The sequence below is a fragment of the Schistocerca nitens genome, chromosome 3 (assembly GCF_023898315.1).
Source record: "Schistocerca nitens isolate TAMUIC-IGC-003100 chromosome 3, iqSchNite1.1, whole genome shotgun sequence".
Lineage (NCBI taxonomy): Eukaryota > Metazoa > Arthropoda > Insecta > Orthoptera > Acrididae > Schistocerca > Schistocerca nitens.
This window is the reverse complement of record NC_064616.1, coordinates 570,939,059-570,956,331: the sequence shown is the minus strand read 5'-3', so window position 1 is coordinate 570,956,331 and position 17,273 is coordinate 570,939,059. Positions and strand designations below refer to the sequence as shown.

General features: G+C 41.0%; 1 protein-coding gene across 1 annotated transcript in view; it reads left to right on the top strand.

Moving 5' to 3' along the window:
* Positions 1–16,249, top strand: part of LOC126248477 (ATP synthase mitochondrial F1 complex assembly factor 1) — a 66,882-nt gene extending 50,633 nt beyond the window's left edge. The window contains exons 6-7 of the mRNA XM_049949493.1: positions 9,997–10,101; positions 16,000–16,249. Coding sequence (XP_049805450.1) covers positions 9,997–10,101; positions 16,000–16,155 — 261 coding nt within the window. The 3' untranslated portion in view covers positions 16,156–16,249. The remainder of the gene's footprint in view (positions 1–9,996; positions 10,102–15,999) is intronic.
* The last annotated feature ends 1,024 nt before the right edge of the window (positions 16,250–17,273 follow it).

Sequence of the window (17,273 nt, the reverse complement as noted above, 5' to 3'; positions counted from 1 at the left end):
ATGTCTGACGTCGATCTGTTGTAGAATTTTAGAACATGTTTTTTGCTCAAGTATCATGTCGTTTTTGGAAACCCAGAATCTACTCTGTAGGAATCAACATGGATTCCGGAAACAGCGATCGTGTGAGACCCAACTCGCTTTATTTGTCCATGAGACCCAGAAAATATTAGATACAGGCTCCCAGGTAGATGCTATTTTCCTTGACTTCGGGAAGGCGTTCGATACAGTTCCGCACTGTCGCCTGATAAACAAAGTAGGAGCCTACGGAATATCAGACCAGCTGTGTGACTGGATTGAAGAGTTTTTAGCAAACAGAACACAGCATGTTGTTATCAATGGAGAGACGTCTACAGACGTTAAAGTAACCTCTGGCATGCCACAGGGGAGTGTTATGGGACCATTGCTTTTCACAATATATAAAAAATACCTAGTAGATAGTGTCGGAAATTCCATGCAGCTTTTCGCGGATGATGCTGTAGTATACAGAGAAGTTGCAGCATTAGAAAATTGTAGCGAAATGCAGGAAGATCTGCAGCGGATAGGCACTTGGTGCAGGGAGTGGCAACTGATCCTTAACATAGGCAAATGTAATGTTTTGCGAATACATAGAAAGAAGGAGCCTTTATTGTATGATTATATGATAGCGGAGCAAACACTGGTAGCAGTTACTTCTGTAAAATATCTGGGACTATGCGTGCGGAACGATTTGAAGTGGAATGATCATATAAAATTAATTGTTGGTAAGGCGGGTACCAGGTTGAAATTCATTGGGAGAGTCCTTAGAAAATGTAGCCCATCAACAAAGGAGGTGGCTTACAAAACACTTGTTCGACCTATACTTGAGTATCGCTCATCAGTGTGGGATCAGTACCAGATCGGGTTGACGGAGGAGATAGAGAAGATCCAAAGAAGAGCGGTGCGTTTCGTCACGGGGTTATTTGGTAACCGTGATAGCGTTACGGAGATGTTTAGCAAACTCAAGTTGCAGACTCTGCAAGAGAGGCGCTCTGCATCGCGGTGTAGCTTGCTCGCCAGGTTTCAAGAGGGTGCGTTTCTGGATGAGGTATTGAATATATTGCTTCCCTCTACTTATACCTCCCGAGGAGATCACGAATGTAAAATTAGAGAGATTCGAGTGCGCACAGAGGCTTTCAGACAATCGTTCTTCCCACGAACCATACGCGACTGGAACAGAAAAGGGAGGTAATGACAGTGGCACGTAAAGTGCCCTCCGCCACACACCGTTGGATGGCTTGTGGAGTATAAATGTAGATGTAGATGTAGACAAGACATGCCCAATGCTACACTTTATGAGCACTTATCAGTCATCTACATGACACAGATACTTACCACTTCATAACTGGTGGGAGTAAGGTAACAGCAAACAATTTCCACTAGAAAATATGTCTAGAACAGTCATGCAGTATCGCTTATCCCCGTTTTCTTTGGCACTGTCTGGTGGTGACCTGTTCTATTTTACTTACCCAGATGGGCCAAAACAGTATGACCACCTGCTTAATAGCATGTTTGTCCATCTTTGGAACGAAATAAATCACTGATTCTGTGTATCAGGGATCCAACAGTATGTTGGTAGGTTTGTGGAGGGATGTGGCATTAGAGGTCTGTGCACAGGTCATGTAATTCGCATAAATAACAGGCCGCAGATTTGTGTATGTGGTGATGGCATCCGGTAGTGACCGAAATGGGTCCCATAGGATTTACATCAGCCAAATTTGGTCACTGAGACAGCAATGTGAGTTCACTATAATGCTCCTTAAACAACTGTAGCACGGTTCTGCCTCTTCAGGCACAGACAGTTCCACTACTGAAAGATGACATCAGCACCGGGGCAGGCATTAAGCATGAAGGAATGCATGTGGTTCACAGGTGTCAGTGTGTCTTCGATTACTACCAGACGTCCCCTGCAATCATGGGAGAATGTCTCCCATAGTATAATACTACTTCCACCCGCCTGTGTCTGTGGTGTCCTGCAAGTTTCGAGCTTCCATTCACCTCAATGACGATGTTTATGGAGGCAACCATCGACCTAGTGTAGTAAAAATGTGATTCACCCAAAGAGCCGACATGTGTCCATTGATCATATGAACACATAGGGGTGGTCTGCTGCTGGCTCCATGTTCAACAATGTATGATGAACAATGTGCTCCAGAACACTTTTGCATGTGCCAACATTGTGCTCTTTCAGCAGAGATGTCACAGATAACCATCTGTCCTACTTTACAGAGCAGACAAGCCTCCTAACGCCTCATTCTCTGAAGAGCTGTGTACATCCAACCATTTCACTGCTCTTCTACCTCTTTCTGTTAATGCTCACAACAGTAGCACATGAACATTAGACAGCATCGCTGTTTTCGAGATACTTGTTCATAGGCTCTGCACTATAATAATCTAACCTTTTTCAAAGTCATTTACTTTAATGTATGTCCCCATCTGGAGCCCATATCTCACTAGGGTAGTCCCCGTCCACGTCTGCTCCACTTACGTACTTTTGTTAATGTGTCATGTGGTCGGAATGCCACCAGGCAGCATCCAGCATTACGGTGGGCAGTGGTTGTAATCTTTTGGCTTATCAGTGGATAGTGAGCTTAATGCATGTTTGTTAATCTGCACTTATTAATGGTACAGAAAGACACTAGTCTTGATGTGAGACATTGCATCTGTTGTTTTCTTTGCACTTATTAGCAGTATGGAGACACTATTCTTGATATGAGACATCTTTTCTGTTGTTTTCTTATTGGTATGCATATCCTTCCGTATACATGGGCATTATGTGGTGACTAGGTAGACTTGACTGCACAAAAAGTGTAGACAGGAAATCAATCCGGTACAGCACGGACAAAAATGAAATGCATGTCATTTTATTGGGTTACAAGGTAGTTATAATTAAACTTTCACTACTAAAGAGAGCCTGTATGAGAAACAAGTGCTCTTAGGACAATGACACTTTGTGGAGCCATTTGTAAGAAGATAAATAATGAATAAACCATTGAAAGAAACTGTTTTTAATTTCATAGAATGCTTACATTCCAACTGCGAAGTTGCTTAATGTGACAACCATCTGCAACCATGACAACTTGGAACTGCACTAGAGATACCATTTCACGATTGTTCACAAAACTTTTCGAATGGTGGGCCATGAAATGTTCAGCTGTTGTGATACAACTCGAGTGTTGCTTGAAGATCACATATTGCACGAAGCATACTCATCCATGGCAAGAGTAATTTCTTCAACAATTTGTGGTCCAGTTGACCATCAGCCTCTCCCAGGAACAATTTCCAAATCACCAAGTAATTCAAACTTCTTAATCATGTTCTTCAACTCCGGTACAGAAAGAGGACCTCTCCATATCCCTTTAATGTATCAATACTTAAGAAGAGCAGCAGTACTATTGATGTTGTTTTGGTAAAACAACTTTGAGTGAAGCCCTCCTCACCTTTTCCAGACTCACGTTGACCGTCTGCTACTGTAATGCCCACTTCATGGTTACGTTTCAACCATATGTCGCCATACCAGAACAGGTGCCTAACGGCAAGTCATGACACTACATGCAAATTCTGCTGCGCATAGTGTGAGCACCATTCCTATAAAGTTGGGTATCTGTACCGTAAATAGTTTTCTGTATACACTGGCTCAAATAGTGGAAATTTAGTTGTAACCACTCTGTACATTGAGAATACGTGGGATATTGATTATTATTTGAAATATTACAAAAGAGTGGTCTCTTCTTGAACTTCACCTTGACAGTGTGTCAGTGATTAATTTCACGAAACAAATCAAAATGCATAAACCATCAGTGGTGGCCAAGATTTTGGCTTGTGGGCCATGCCTGGGCACCAGTGCCATAGTGCTCAGCCTTGCTGCACATTTTCCCTACTGCCAAGTGATGCTCTGTGAGTGTAAGGAGGGGGAAGATGGGAAAACTGTGAATGCATTGCATTTATATGGTTATGCAGTCACACTGAATAGGACTTGGTTTTGTATTTCGCATTTCTCAACAACATATATCACAAACAAAACACATTTTCAGTATTATTCAGTTACTTTTGCTATGCTGAAGACACAATATAATTTGTATCTGGTACAAATTGTCAGCAAACAGACACCTACAGTTTCACAGATTTTTGCCTTCAAGTTGCCACAACTGGGACTAACTTAATTTCATAGTCAAAAAAATATCTTTCACACAGATATGTCAATCAAAATATTGTTACTCTTTTGCAATCTCATTATGGAGACATGGATACTCTACCTGAGAATATCAATGTAGATGTCCTGTGTAGTTTTAATGTAAAAGGATTTGTCATTAAAGCGGGAATTACCTTGCAGGTCAGTCAGCTACATCTGCACATGTACATGCACAGGGACGCTTTCAGCTGAAATGGCAAATGGGCCTGAAAACAGATGTAAGAGTGGCAGTGTCCTCAAAACGTTTAGGAAACTATGCTTGTAATTCTTTCAAGGCCACAATTCGTATTTCTTTAAAGGCAGTGTGGTTAGGGAATTGGGCACTTTTGTCAGACTGTGTCCCTTCCATAACCCAATTTTCTTTTTTAATGCCTCCCCATCAAACTGGAAAGAATTTGTTTCTCACCTCGCATTGTCTTACTGTGGGCAGTATGCAGTCAAGTCCACTTCAAGTGTGAGGTTCTCAATCCATTCCGGATGTTCTAAATTTTGTTTTTGCACTACTTTTTCTTTCACAAGTTCAACAATACTAAGTTTTAAATCGAAAAATCATTCCTGGCATGCCCCATGGGTCAATAAAATTACTTTGCAGTAATATATAAAGCCTCCATTCTCATTCATTTCCATCGAAAACCATTGCAGTCAACAGTAGAATAATGCATGCGATTTCATAGATATGAATATTCATACCACCAATTTCGTATCGTGCTGCACACCTGCAAATTTAGCACAAAGTGCTTCTTGATGTACTGAACAGTGAATCCTGTCGGTCAAACATTGTAATATTTTGCTCTTTCATTGCCAACTAAATCTTTAAATTCTTTCTGCATGGTATTGTAATATTGTTTTATAGCAAATTTATGGTACCCATCACTTCTGTGGCTGCATAATACATGTTTTCATTCCACGAACAAATAGCAAAGGGAAAGCAGCGCTGAGATGAGTCTGCTGAACTGTAGAGAGTTGTGCCGACTGAAATATGCCACAGTGCAACACTGAATGAAATGTTGCATTGTAACGAGCACATACAGGAAGTTACGAACAAAGCTGAGACAGGCTGAAGTGTGGCCCACACATGGCCGCACACCAGTCTCACGTAAAGTTTGGCTCGCTGTGGCCGGCCCTGTTCTACGCCGTGCATGTTGAATAAAAGGCACAGTTACTCAAAGAAAAAAGCTTTGATTATATTCATGAAACACATCCATGTGTAATTAGTTAGTGGTAACAGGTGCCTGAATGGCAATACTGAACAATGTGTGTTACAATCATCTATAACAATATATTTTATTATTCATACCTATTGTTATAGAAAGAACAAACATGATTTATGGCACACAGTACTTTATAGAGCAATATGTAAGATACAATGAAGTACAGGTTGTGCGTAGCACTGAACACATTGACTGGACAACAGTAATGCATTTTACAGAATAGTCTGAGCACTCATTTGTAATCGCTTAAATAATACTGTTTATTTGGTGGCTCACCAGAGCATACAAGGGGGCCAACCCAGGTGGCCTCTATAAGTGGGCCTGTGAACTGTGTGGACGTGATCTCTGAAATCGCGTGCTTAATGAGTGAAGGTAAATCACTCCTCTCTTCTATGGGGTGTGAAAACCACATACATACCTGCATACATACATACATAAAAACACTAGGTGTTGAAGAAAAGCACTAGTATGGAAAAAACAGCACTGAGACTACTGGTCATGGAAAACACCAATGATGGCGCTGAAGTCCATTTCAATGCCTGACGACAGTGGCTGCTGCAGCACGTGTCAGGAAGGAATCAGTGAGTAGGGGTGGAAGTAATGAAAGGGCATTTTGGCATGGCATCCCCCCCTCTTGTGAGAGGCCTTAGGGCAGGACAGGGGATAGTGTCTCAATAGTGATGTCCCCATTGAAGTGAGCAGGTGTGCTAGGGGCTTCAGCTGATGCATCGGAGATGACAGCCACACAGGACCCAAGAACAGAGGTGGAGGTGGCGGCGACAGCTATAGCAGCAGGGGCAGCACTGACTGCACTGTTGTCAGGAGTCGGGGAGTGGGAGTGCAGGCAGGGACCTCAGACAGTGATCTGCCAGACAGCAATCCCCATGATGGTGTGAACTGGGCTGTCTGCGACACAGGAACAGGCATCGGCGGGGTGGGGAAGCCAGAGGGCCTTTCGGAACAGACCCTGTTATGCGTGGCCGCAGCTGGTCGAAGTGACGAGACATCGGCCTGTTGGGAGTGCAGACGATGCGCAGGCACTGGTTCTGGCAGTGCTCGATGATGGCAGGAACTCAGTTTGGCTTGCAGCCAAAATCACAAGCCCAGACAAGTGCACCCGGCCGGAACCGTCGTAGAGCTGATGATGCAGTGATGGATGCAGCAGGTGAAGGAGGGTGTCTGGCATCCATGTAACAGCTCTGCCAAGCTCTTGCCCCCCCCCCCCCCCTCCCCTGTCTGAAACAGCTTCAGGGGACCTGCAGCATACATAATTCTGCATCCAAGTTTTAAATGACCAAACCATGCGTTTGGCCTCACAATTAGATTGAAGATGAAAGGGGGGGGGGGGGGGGCTATGGATGGTGAATGCCAATAGCCTGACAAAAAGATGCACATTCTTGAGAAACAAACTGAGGGCCATTATTGGTAACCATGGTATACGGAAGTCACTCAGTTGCAAAAATCTTAGACTAGGCTGAAACAGTAGCCACCACAGACAGTGTGCCATATAGGCAATCTTGGAATAGGTGTCCACTGCAATGAGCCAATACTGATTTAGTAAGGGCCCTGCAACATCGACATGTAGATGCTCCCATGGGCACTACAAAGTTGGCCAGGGGATAAAATGACGCCCGTGGGGCTGGCTGTTGTTAAATACAGTGAGTGCAAGCGGCGATAAGCCACGTAATGTCCCCCATCTATGCCTGGCTAATATACATAACAACATGCAGCTGCTACAATACATTATGGCATAATGAAGTGGGAATCACAACCCAGATGTGAGTGTCCTCTGAAGCTAACGAAAGAACCACATCAAAAAGAGAGAGGTGGTGCTGGAAGGAGAAGTAATAACAAGGGATCCAAGGCACGGCCCGAGGATTTTTCCAGCCACCTGTACTGCACAAAAGACAGAACCTGACTAAGTACAGGATCTGCGATGAAGACCAATGCTATTGTGGCACTAGTGATGGGAAAACCAGTGACCGCATTCTGGTTCTCAATATCTAAATAGAAACAAAGCAACTGGTCCTGATCAAATGTCAGGTCCAGCCCGATCGGAAGATAAGGCACCGGGATTGGCGTGTTATGCCATCAGCTGGTAATGGATCTGGTAAAGATAACGGGAGATGAAGAGAGCTCACTGCTGCAAACGATCTGCTGTTCTGTGTGGCACGGAAGCTGAAGGGTTAAAAAGTGCAACCAGTGGCTTATGATTAGTGATGAAATGGAACTTACAACCATAAAAGACGACGTGAAATTTCTTAGAGAGTGAACAGAATTGCTAAAGTCTCCTTTTCAATCTGAGAATACCACTGCTGTATGGGAGTTAAAGTCTTAGAAGTGTAAGCAGTGGGTTGTTCAGACCCCTCCGCATATTTGTGGGCCAACACCATGCCAAGACCATGCTGAAAAGCATCTGTAGCCAACATGAGATGCTGACCTGGCTGAATGGTCACAAGCTAGGGTCCAGAAAAAAGGCACATTTTTATGCAGAAGCATGTGCAGGGACTGAGCAAAAGTAGATGCATCCAGTAAAAACTTACAGTAGAGCATAAATTTACCTAGAAATGGCCTGCAGTTCCTTAATGGAGGTCGCTGCAGCAAAGCCATGATTGTGTCAGTGTGGTGACGCAACGACTTGACCCCTGTGTGAGAAACCTCAAAATCTAGGTACTCAGTTGACGGCTAAAAACATTGAGATCTGGAAAGATTGCACTTTAGACCTGCTGACAGTTAAACAGAAAACAATGATCAAAGACTGCTAAGGTGGTCTTTGGTTGAAGACCCCAAAACGATGACATTGTCAAGGTAATTGGTGTAATGTGGGCTTTCTTTTGGCGCTTGTTGCAAACAGCGCAATGCTTAGGGCACACGGCTGTTGCTGTGAGGCAGTCTGTGACCATAACCAGCGCTGCCTCATGCGATGCTGAGTTGAAGGTTGTACTGCTGCAATGGCTTCCCCGTCATCCTGAACACTTGCAACGTACCAAACATAGGTTGACTGAGCAACTTCAGATACCTCCCTCCATGCAGCAATCTGATCGTCTGTGGCTCATGATGCTTCAAAGGACTGTGCTGTATTGAGCACACCTGTAAGCATTGGATTTTCACATTGAAGTGCTTTTTCGTGGACTTCCCTATCCGTGGCCAGACAAATAATATCAGGCATCTTGTGATCAATGTATGAATTGTGATGGGCTTACAAGAACAGCTCAACCCATGTAATTCTTCAGTCCAGGCATTGTAAGAGTGGTTTGGTTGTTTCTGACAATGGTAAAATTCTACGCACATCACAATGACATATGTTCTGTCACAGTAATAGGTTGAGAAAAGCTTGCACATTTCATCAAATGATAAGCTGGCTGGTTCTTGCATCAGTGCAAGTTGGCTCACAACTGATACATGCAAGGTGAAATCCAGGAAAGAAAGAAAGCCCTACACAGGGTTGCATCACCCATGCAAGAAATCTGGAAATGTTTGTGTAACCGCATCTCATAGGAGTCCCAATCTTAACCCAATTCATCATATGCTGGGAAGGGTGACAGTTGCTCTGATGGAAGAGTAACCTACCACAAACATGCAGATGCCACTTGACTGAGAGCAGTGGTGAGAGCCTGCTGTTGTTCTGCGAAATCTTACTGCTGGATAATGATAGGTTTGACTATTTCTTCCATCTAGATGTTTGTTGGGTGACTTAGCACTGCCACTAACACGTGGAGAAATTATAACCCTCACTCATCGCCAAGTTTGTTATAGCAAGAACCAACACTATTTCTGGAACACAGTACTTTATAGAGCAATATGCAAGATACAATGAAGTACAGGTTGTGCGTAGCACTGAACACATTGACTGGACAACAATAATGCAGGTTACAGAATAGGACGAGCACTTGTTTGCAATTGCTTAACTAATACTGGTTCTTTGGTGGCTCACCAGAGCATGCCTTCTGGCCGATCCAGGTGGCCTCTATAAGCAGGCCTGTGAACTGTATGGATGTGTGATCTCTAAAATCGCACACTTCATGAGTGAAGGTGCATCACCTATTATTATATTATCCTGTAATTATTGCGCAAAGCAAATTAAATGTTCAGTCTTAATAAATATATATGTGGTGTGTGTTCTTTTGGCATTGATTTAAATCAAGGGGAAAAGTTGGAAATTTGTGCTGCACCAGGATTCGAACCCAGATCTTCTGCTTATCAGTGCCAACTTGCAGCCAATGTCTGTAACTTCTTTGTGTTTTATGAAATCCTTTTAATTATATATGTGAATAATAATAATAATAATAATAATAAACAACTTAAGCATGGGGTTTGGAATGCACATCTTAGTGGTGTTGTACTAGAACAACAGCATCTGTAATATTAGATATAGAATATAGCTGCATCTAGTATGTCATTGAGATCAGTTTTCAAACAACCACCAAAATAACAACAATAATAAAATTGTACGAAAATCCTGGAAACTAAGTATTACAGTGTTAGGTGTCAGTTCATATTATTGTTTTCTTTTTCTCAGCAGCCAAGCATGATCATTTTGCTATTTGTGTGCTTCATACATATTCTCTTTCTTTGCAGGCCTATAAAGAAAATGCACCAGAATGTCTTACACTTGTTCATTATGCAGAACTGCAATCCAAGGGGATTATACTAATGCGCGGAGATTACAATAAAGATGTTTTGGTATGTATCATGAAGTGACCATGTTCAGGTTTAAACATTAGCATGTGACCACTTACATGATTAATGAGTAATTGTTAGTTATAGGCTTGGAGACATTGAAGGCTACCTGACCCACCTAGTGGAAAGACTTAAACATTTTTCTGTGTTCAAATGTGCCTTTTCTTTAAGAAGTATGTATTTTAAGTTTAGATGACTGAAAATAAAGTATTGTGATTGAGTTGACAAGGAGAGAGTGACTTGTGATGCTATCACATAACCTGCTCTTCTCAAATAATTCCAAAGTGACTTCCAAGCCTGAAATCCCCATCTGACAGACAGAGTGATACTAACTTCATGTTATACCCTTAAGAAACTGTTATGGGATTTGGAATTTAGTCCAGCAACGATGGAGAAATTGTGATAATCAGGAACTGTATGCTGCCATCCCCCATTCTTTGTCACAGACTGAGTTGGTGCAGTGGTTAAGATGTTCACATTCAGGAGCAACAAGGTTCACCTCTCTATGTGGCCATCCAAATTTAAATTCTTTATGGGTTCTTTAAATTGATGGTCTATAAAGAATGATCAAAAGAGGGTTGGGCATGACACTCCATCCTGGGGTATTGTTTGTGGTTGGTACAGAGTCAACAACACCGAATTAATATGTTTTAGTAACTAATCAGTTTTCAAGCTGAAATAAATGTATATAAGTTGTCATTAAATAACAGTATGTGACATTTGCTTTATTGAAGTTCAATCAATGCTCAGTTTATTTAACACCTAAGTCTATATGTGCATCTATAGTTCTTCAGTAGTGGAGCAAATTATATTTCACTAAGTTCATTCCCATGGAAGCATAGAGCTTAAGAAATAATGTCAAAGCTCATTTGCTTAAGTTCCAGGCACTATCTCACAAAGAAATAAAGTTTAACAACAATTATCTGTGTTCTGTTTGTGAGTTCATGGACTGACTTGACAAAATTCTAAGTCCATGCAGGGCCAGCTTGCTGCCCACTGTGTCACAACTCCTACAACTACTTAGGTGTATAGAGAAACTAAACCTATTAAAATTTGCATATGAGTGTTGATTCCAACAGCACCAAACACGTTACGCATTTATTTATTGCATAAAGAATTGTTTAAATAGTCTTGTTGTTGTCAAATAACTCCAACAAAAAAACTCTCAAGTTGTCAGTCGTTCATAAACATAGGAGGATCAACTCAATCGAATTCTCCTCTCTTTTGGCTGGTGCCCCTAGACTCATATCATCTCCCTTCTTTTATTAATATTATTGATTAAGATTTACAATTTTTGGCGTCCGTAACTGCCACAAAACGCTATACATGTGAAAATATTATCCTCAACCTAAACAATAAATATACTGGAGATGAAACTGATTGTTGTTTAGCCACATATTGGATGTCTCCATCCTATAACCCAGGTATTCAGCTGAACATTGCCATCGAGCAGTCTTAATTTGTAGGTCTGAACAAACTTACTGAGGGCAGGTGTGGATGAGCAGGCAGATGGTAGAGCACTTGCCCGCGAAAGGCAAAGGTCCCGAGTTTGAGTCTCGGTCGGGCACACAGTTTTAATCTGCCAGGATGTTTCAGATTCACTTAAGTTCGGGCGTTGTTGTTATGAGTGAAATGAGCAAATGACATGTAGATTGACTAACTGATTGGTTGAGTTGACTGTTTAATTTGTTGCAAATTGTGATCACTTTCACTTGTTATTTGAGGTTACTACTGAAAATAATTTGTTAGTTGTATGACAAATTATGAAAACTGTCAACAGTAAACATAATATCGCCTGTCTGGGAATATTTGTATGTAAAGTGTGACAGTGATAAGTTTGATGTTTGTTTGTTGTGCCGAGTTCAAATGTCTCATGGTGCGGAAGGAAAAATAACTGTTTTGACTTGTCTTTAAGTCTTTCATTTTAAATTGTTTTATTAAATCGATCAACAAGATGACAAGCACCTACTTCCTCAAGTAGGTGCTTATTTATCGAATACTCATTTTAATTATGCTTGTTTGGGTTACATGAATGTTTTTGTGAAACTTAGTTATAAAAAACCATTGAAACTGATAGAAAATATCTAACATACCTGAGACACAGTGGAATATTTGTTGTCTACAGGTACATCAGCAATGAAAAATCATTTGAAAATGAAACATCCAGATAAATTCTGAGCAATTAATACAGGCACAGGTGCTGCTGCTCCTACACCATCTTTAGCCACCTCCAGTACATACTCATCTTCAGTATCACCAGAAAAGCAATAGACTGTCAGAATTGTTTGAAAGAAAATTGTTTTGGGATATAAATGACACAAAAGCCAAAAATATCATTGTTTAACAGCAGCAATTATTGCACTAGACAGTGAGTCATTATCTATTGTAGAAAGGACTGGATTTATGACACTCTTTGAATAAACTTTACCAATCTTGATTTCTGTAACTTCTGATGCATGCATCTGTTTTCAAAATAGTGCCAGTGTCCTGAGATTTACAGCTCATTGGTTGCCTACTGAATTCCAGCTGGAGCACTAAGTCATTACTATGAAGCCTTTTGTAGGTTCTCACACAGGAGAAAATTTAGCTTTGGAGATTAATACTATCACAGATTTCTGGGATACTGACCAAAACAAAATACATTTAGTCATTGATGACAGTGTTCCTAAAATGGTGATAGATGTTAGAGTGGCTTAGTAATGATTGTGTTAGATGCTTCATCCATTTGCTTTGGAGTGTACACTTGCTTGGAGTGGAAGGAATAATCACTTTGGTACACAGCCCATAACCTTCATGTCATTCCCTTGTCAGTTTGTGTGACCCTTTTCTATCCAATGGTTCCGCACATGTATCACTGCCATATCACACTCTGTCAAACTCATTACCCAGTACCTCATTTGAACTCATTGACATGCTAATTTATGCCATTTGATGCCAATGAGGTGAGCTAGTACAAGCTTCCAACTCTCTTCAGACATGGTGATAAAGGCACAGTGACTGTGTAACAACAGTTGAAGATGATGATCATGTAAGAGGATAGGCTGCAGGCAATGACTTGCTGTTGGCCCATATGGGAAGAGATCCTTTCATTGGGGGCATAGAAATCGGCCATGATGGAATGGCTTGGTTGGTTGCACTTACAAATATTGGAAAGTGGGAGAGATAGGAAACATAGGTGTTTTGGGATGAGCTCAGCAATTTAGGAAGCAATTGAATCTCATGTAGGACTTTGGGGATATGGTTGCCTCTGCTGTTATGTACAGGTGCCAGCCAGATGTGTGTGTGCATTTGTGTCTTGTATTTGGTAATTTGTGTTCATATTCTTATAAACAACCACATGAGAAGTAAATGATGAGCAGTATACACTGTATTTAATAACATTTTGTCCATCTGTATTAAGATTAATATGTCACACGTAAAATTTAAAAATTTCCCGGCAAATCAACTGTTCAAAGAGATTTTGGGATTGGAGCCAGTTGTCGTAAACTTAATTCCACGATATTTCGGCTGGACAACTGCCAGCCATCTTCAGGTGAGCCGAATGAGGACTGACAAAGACGTTCTCCGCTCCGTCTTATATGGTGCGCTGATGGTACTGCTGCACATGTGTTGAAGTCGCGGAGACAGAAGGACCACACTGTTGGGCAGCAGCACCCTCACTCTTGGAACTGCAAAACTCAACTGCCATCAGTATTGTCGCTGGCCGCAGCTATCGAAGTCTTCTGACATCTTCGTCTTGAGCAAATTTCAGAGATAATGGGAATCCACGCGTTATTCAGTTGGTAACCACTGTCACGGTTCATTAGATTTTCCGCAATGCGTATTTCAACGGATTCCTTGATAATGGAGTACCAAAATGTTGTTGATGTGGCCAAAATTGAAGTTTTGTCATACTCCATTGAATGTCCATTGGAAATACAATGTTCCGCAACTGCAGACTTAATGGGTTAAAGTAGGTGAGTGCAACGTTGATGTTCCGTACAATGCTCTTCCACTGTATGCGTTGTCTGTCCTATATAGCCCATACCACATTGACATGGTATTTTATAAATTCCCGCCTTCCACAGTAACAAATCATCCTTCACCGATCCCAGCAGATCCAAAATCTTAGAAGGTGGACGAAAAACCACTTTCACATGAAAATGATTAAGAATACTCGCAATTTTGAAGGAGATATTTCCAATGAAGGGAAGAAAAGCTAGGGACTTGGTTGGTGCTTCTCCTCTTTATCCACTTCCCTGTTCCTGGCTTTAGTTGAGAAAGCCCTGTTAATTTGCCAGATTGAGTATCCATTGTCTCTGAACACCGTCCTTAAATGTGCAAGTTCCTTAGGCAAATTCTCTGCATCCGACACTGTATGTGCCCTGTGCACAAGGGTTTGGGATGGGTGATGGCAGCTTGAAGAATGCAAGTACAAATCACTGTGAGTGGGCTTAGGATAAACAGAATGTCCCACCGAGCCGTCACTCTTCTGTTTAACCAAAACATCCAGGAAAAGAAGTCAACCATCTGTCTCTAGTTCCATAGTAAATCGAATATTCTCATGGATGGAGTTAAGATTATGAAAAAACTCCATTAACTTTTCTTCTCCGTGGGCCACACTATGAAAGTATCATTGACGTATCTCCAAAAAACAGTTGGTTTACAAACTGCTGATTCAAGTGCTCTTTCCTCAAAATCCTCCATAAAAAAGTTAGTCACCAGAGGAGACAGAGGCTGCCCGTGGCGACACTGTCAGACTGTTCAAAATATTCCTGGTTAAACATAAAATAGGTTCCTTAGGCAGGAAAGAGCATGTCGAAACAAAGCAGTGATGTCCAATTCAAACTGTTGACCAATTAGCATCAAGGAATCCGCAAGAGGTACTTTTGTGAAAAGGGAAACTACATCAAAACTCACTAGAAGATGCGAACTACTTAAGTGCAGAGCCCCCAGTCTGTTGATAAAATCAGCAGAGTTCCATATATGGTGTGAACATTTGCCAACCAGTGGTCTCAGCAAAGAAGCTAGATGTTTGGCTAAATCATGTGTGGATGCGTCAATATTACTCACTATGGGCTGTAAAGGAAGACCTTCTTTATGTACTTTAGGAATACCATACAGTCTCGGTGATATGCTGCCGTGTGGTCTCTGGAGCTAACGAGGAAGAGTTCAAAAGTGCCCACGTCTTCCATTGCACACATGCTGTTGGGTCTTGATCAGTCTTCCTCTATGTAATATCACTAAGTAGACTATACATCTTCTCCAAATACAACCCACAAGGTAACAAAACGGTAGAATTACATTTATCTGCCTTCAGCACCACTATTTCTGGATCTTCTCGAAGGTTCTGTAGTGAAGCCCTTTCTTCAGCGATTATATTACTGCGTTGGGGAGGAGCTTTCAGGAGAACCCTACCAGTTTCCCTTCTTATTTCTTCATCAGCATCCATAGGAAGGCGATGTACAGCTTGTTCAACACCACTTACAAAACTTATAAGAGGTCCTGACTGCACTTAGTGTAGGTGCAAACTTAAGACCTTTGCCCAAAACTGACAGTGTCACATCACCTAAAATCTTCTCCGTGAAAAATTTCGTCTTAATTTTACACCTACACCAAGTGCATTACCTCTTATAAATTTCGTAAGTGGTGTTGAACAAGCTGCAGTCACCTTCCTATGGACGCTGCTGTTCAGCGTGTTTGCTAGTCATTGAGTCTTACTGCTCAACATGTTGGAGTGTTGTCTTTACTTAATCCATTGTTTTGCTCTTTTTGTATGTATGCCTGTTGTTCGGTTGTGATTTGAACATTTGTTTTTTTTTGTACATTCTTACTGGGGTGCTGTGTTTAATGTATTGAATGTGAGAATAATAAAATTTTTTGTGCAATTTATAAAGACCATAATGATAATTTTGTTTCCAGAATGGAAAGGAATCCCAATGTCTGGCAAATCAGCTACAAATGTATTACGGCCAGGACAATGAGAAACGGCTGAATCTATTGGAGAGATTTAATTCAAGACCAGATGACTTCAGACACATGGATCTTATTGCAGAATTAGAATGTCTTAGTCTATAGATATGGAGGAAAACATATTCAACAGTGCTGTGATAGTTTCACTTAGAAATTGTTTTCCTATTTTTGACAAATAAATTAAAATTTCTACTTGAAATACACTGCTAATTGAGATGAGAATCATATGCAATGTATATTGTGCTTTCTGATGGTGCAGTGGAAATGGCAGGAGGTCTGCTGCATCACCATGGCTCAAATTTAATGTTACTACTGGTCGTGAATGTCAGGATCTCATGGAATTAAATGTCACATCTTTTTTGCCAACTTAAAAAAGAAATACTATGTGAGTTGAAAACTGGCAGTACAATATAGGCCACAAAATACTTCTTATTATTTCATTTAGTGTCACAGTTATAATTCTGGTAGGAAAATTTTACTGCTTCCCAATTATTGGTATGATGAAACTGTTCAGATCTTCCTGCTTTCACTTTGATATGGTGTCCTAAGTATTGCATGAAACTGGATTAGATTTGTCATAAATAAAGTTTCGAGGACACTTTTCACTAAATAAGTTACTTGATACTGTAAAACACTGTTAATGTTGGTTCATTCGAAGACTGTGTAACACGGGAAGCATCAGTATAACTGTACTTTGTCTTCATTTTTATACTGCAATCAATTACATATTGTTACATGACTAAAGTGATAAAGAATCATTACTCCTTTTGAATCTTTTCGATGGAAAGTGTACAGAAAAAAATTCTAAAAGTAATGCTTGTGTTTGGTTTCCTCGTTTTCATGTTTCAATGAAAGTTACATGTTCTTTCATGTCACTTATGTATATGATTTGCATATTATGTTTGCTGATTCAAATGAAGCAGTCGCTTGTTAAATCTGTTTATATACTCCAGTATGAAAGGGAAATCCCATTATTTAGCCATGTTATTTTGAAGTGGATTCCAATGCTGAAGTTTCTTTCCTGTTTGAATAATACATTTTATGTATAAATAGCCATTGATAGAACAGTAATTCAGTTAATTACTATATCTTCTTTTCTGTGGATACTAGCATATCAGACATGACCATAGGACTGACTGACTGACTGTTCGCTGGGCAGCCATGTTTATATCAGCTACGAGGAACAGTATGGGCCAGCGTAATCAGGTGGGGAGATGAGTGGG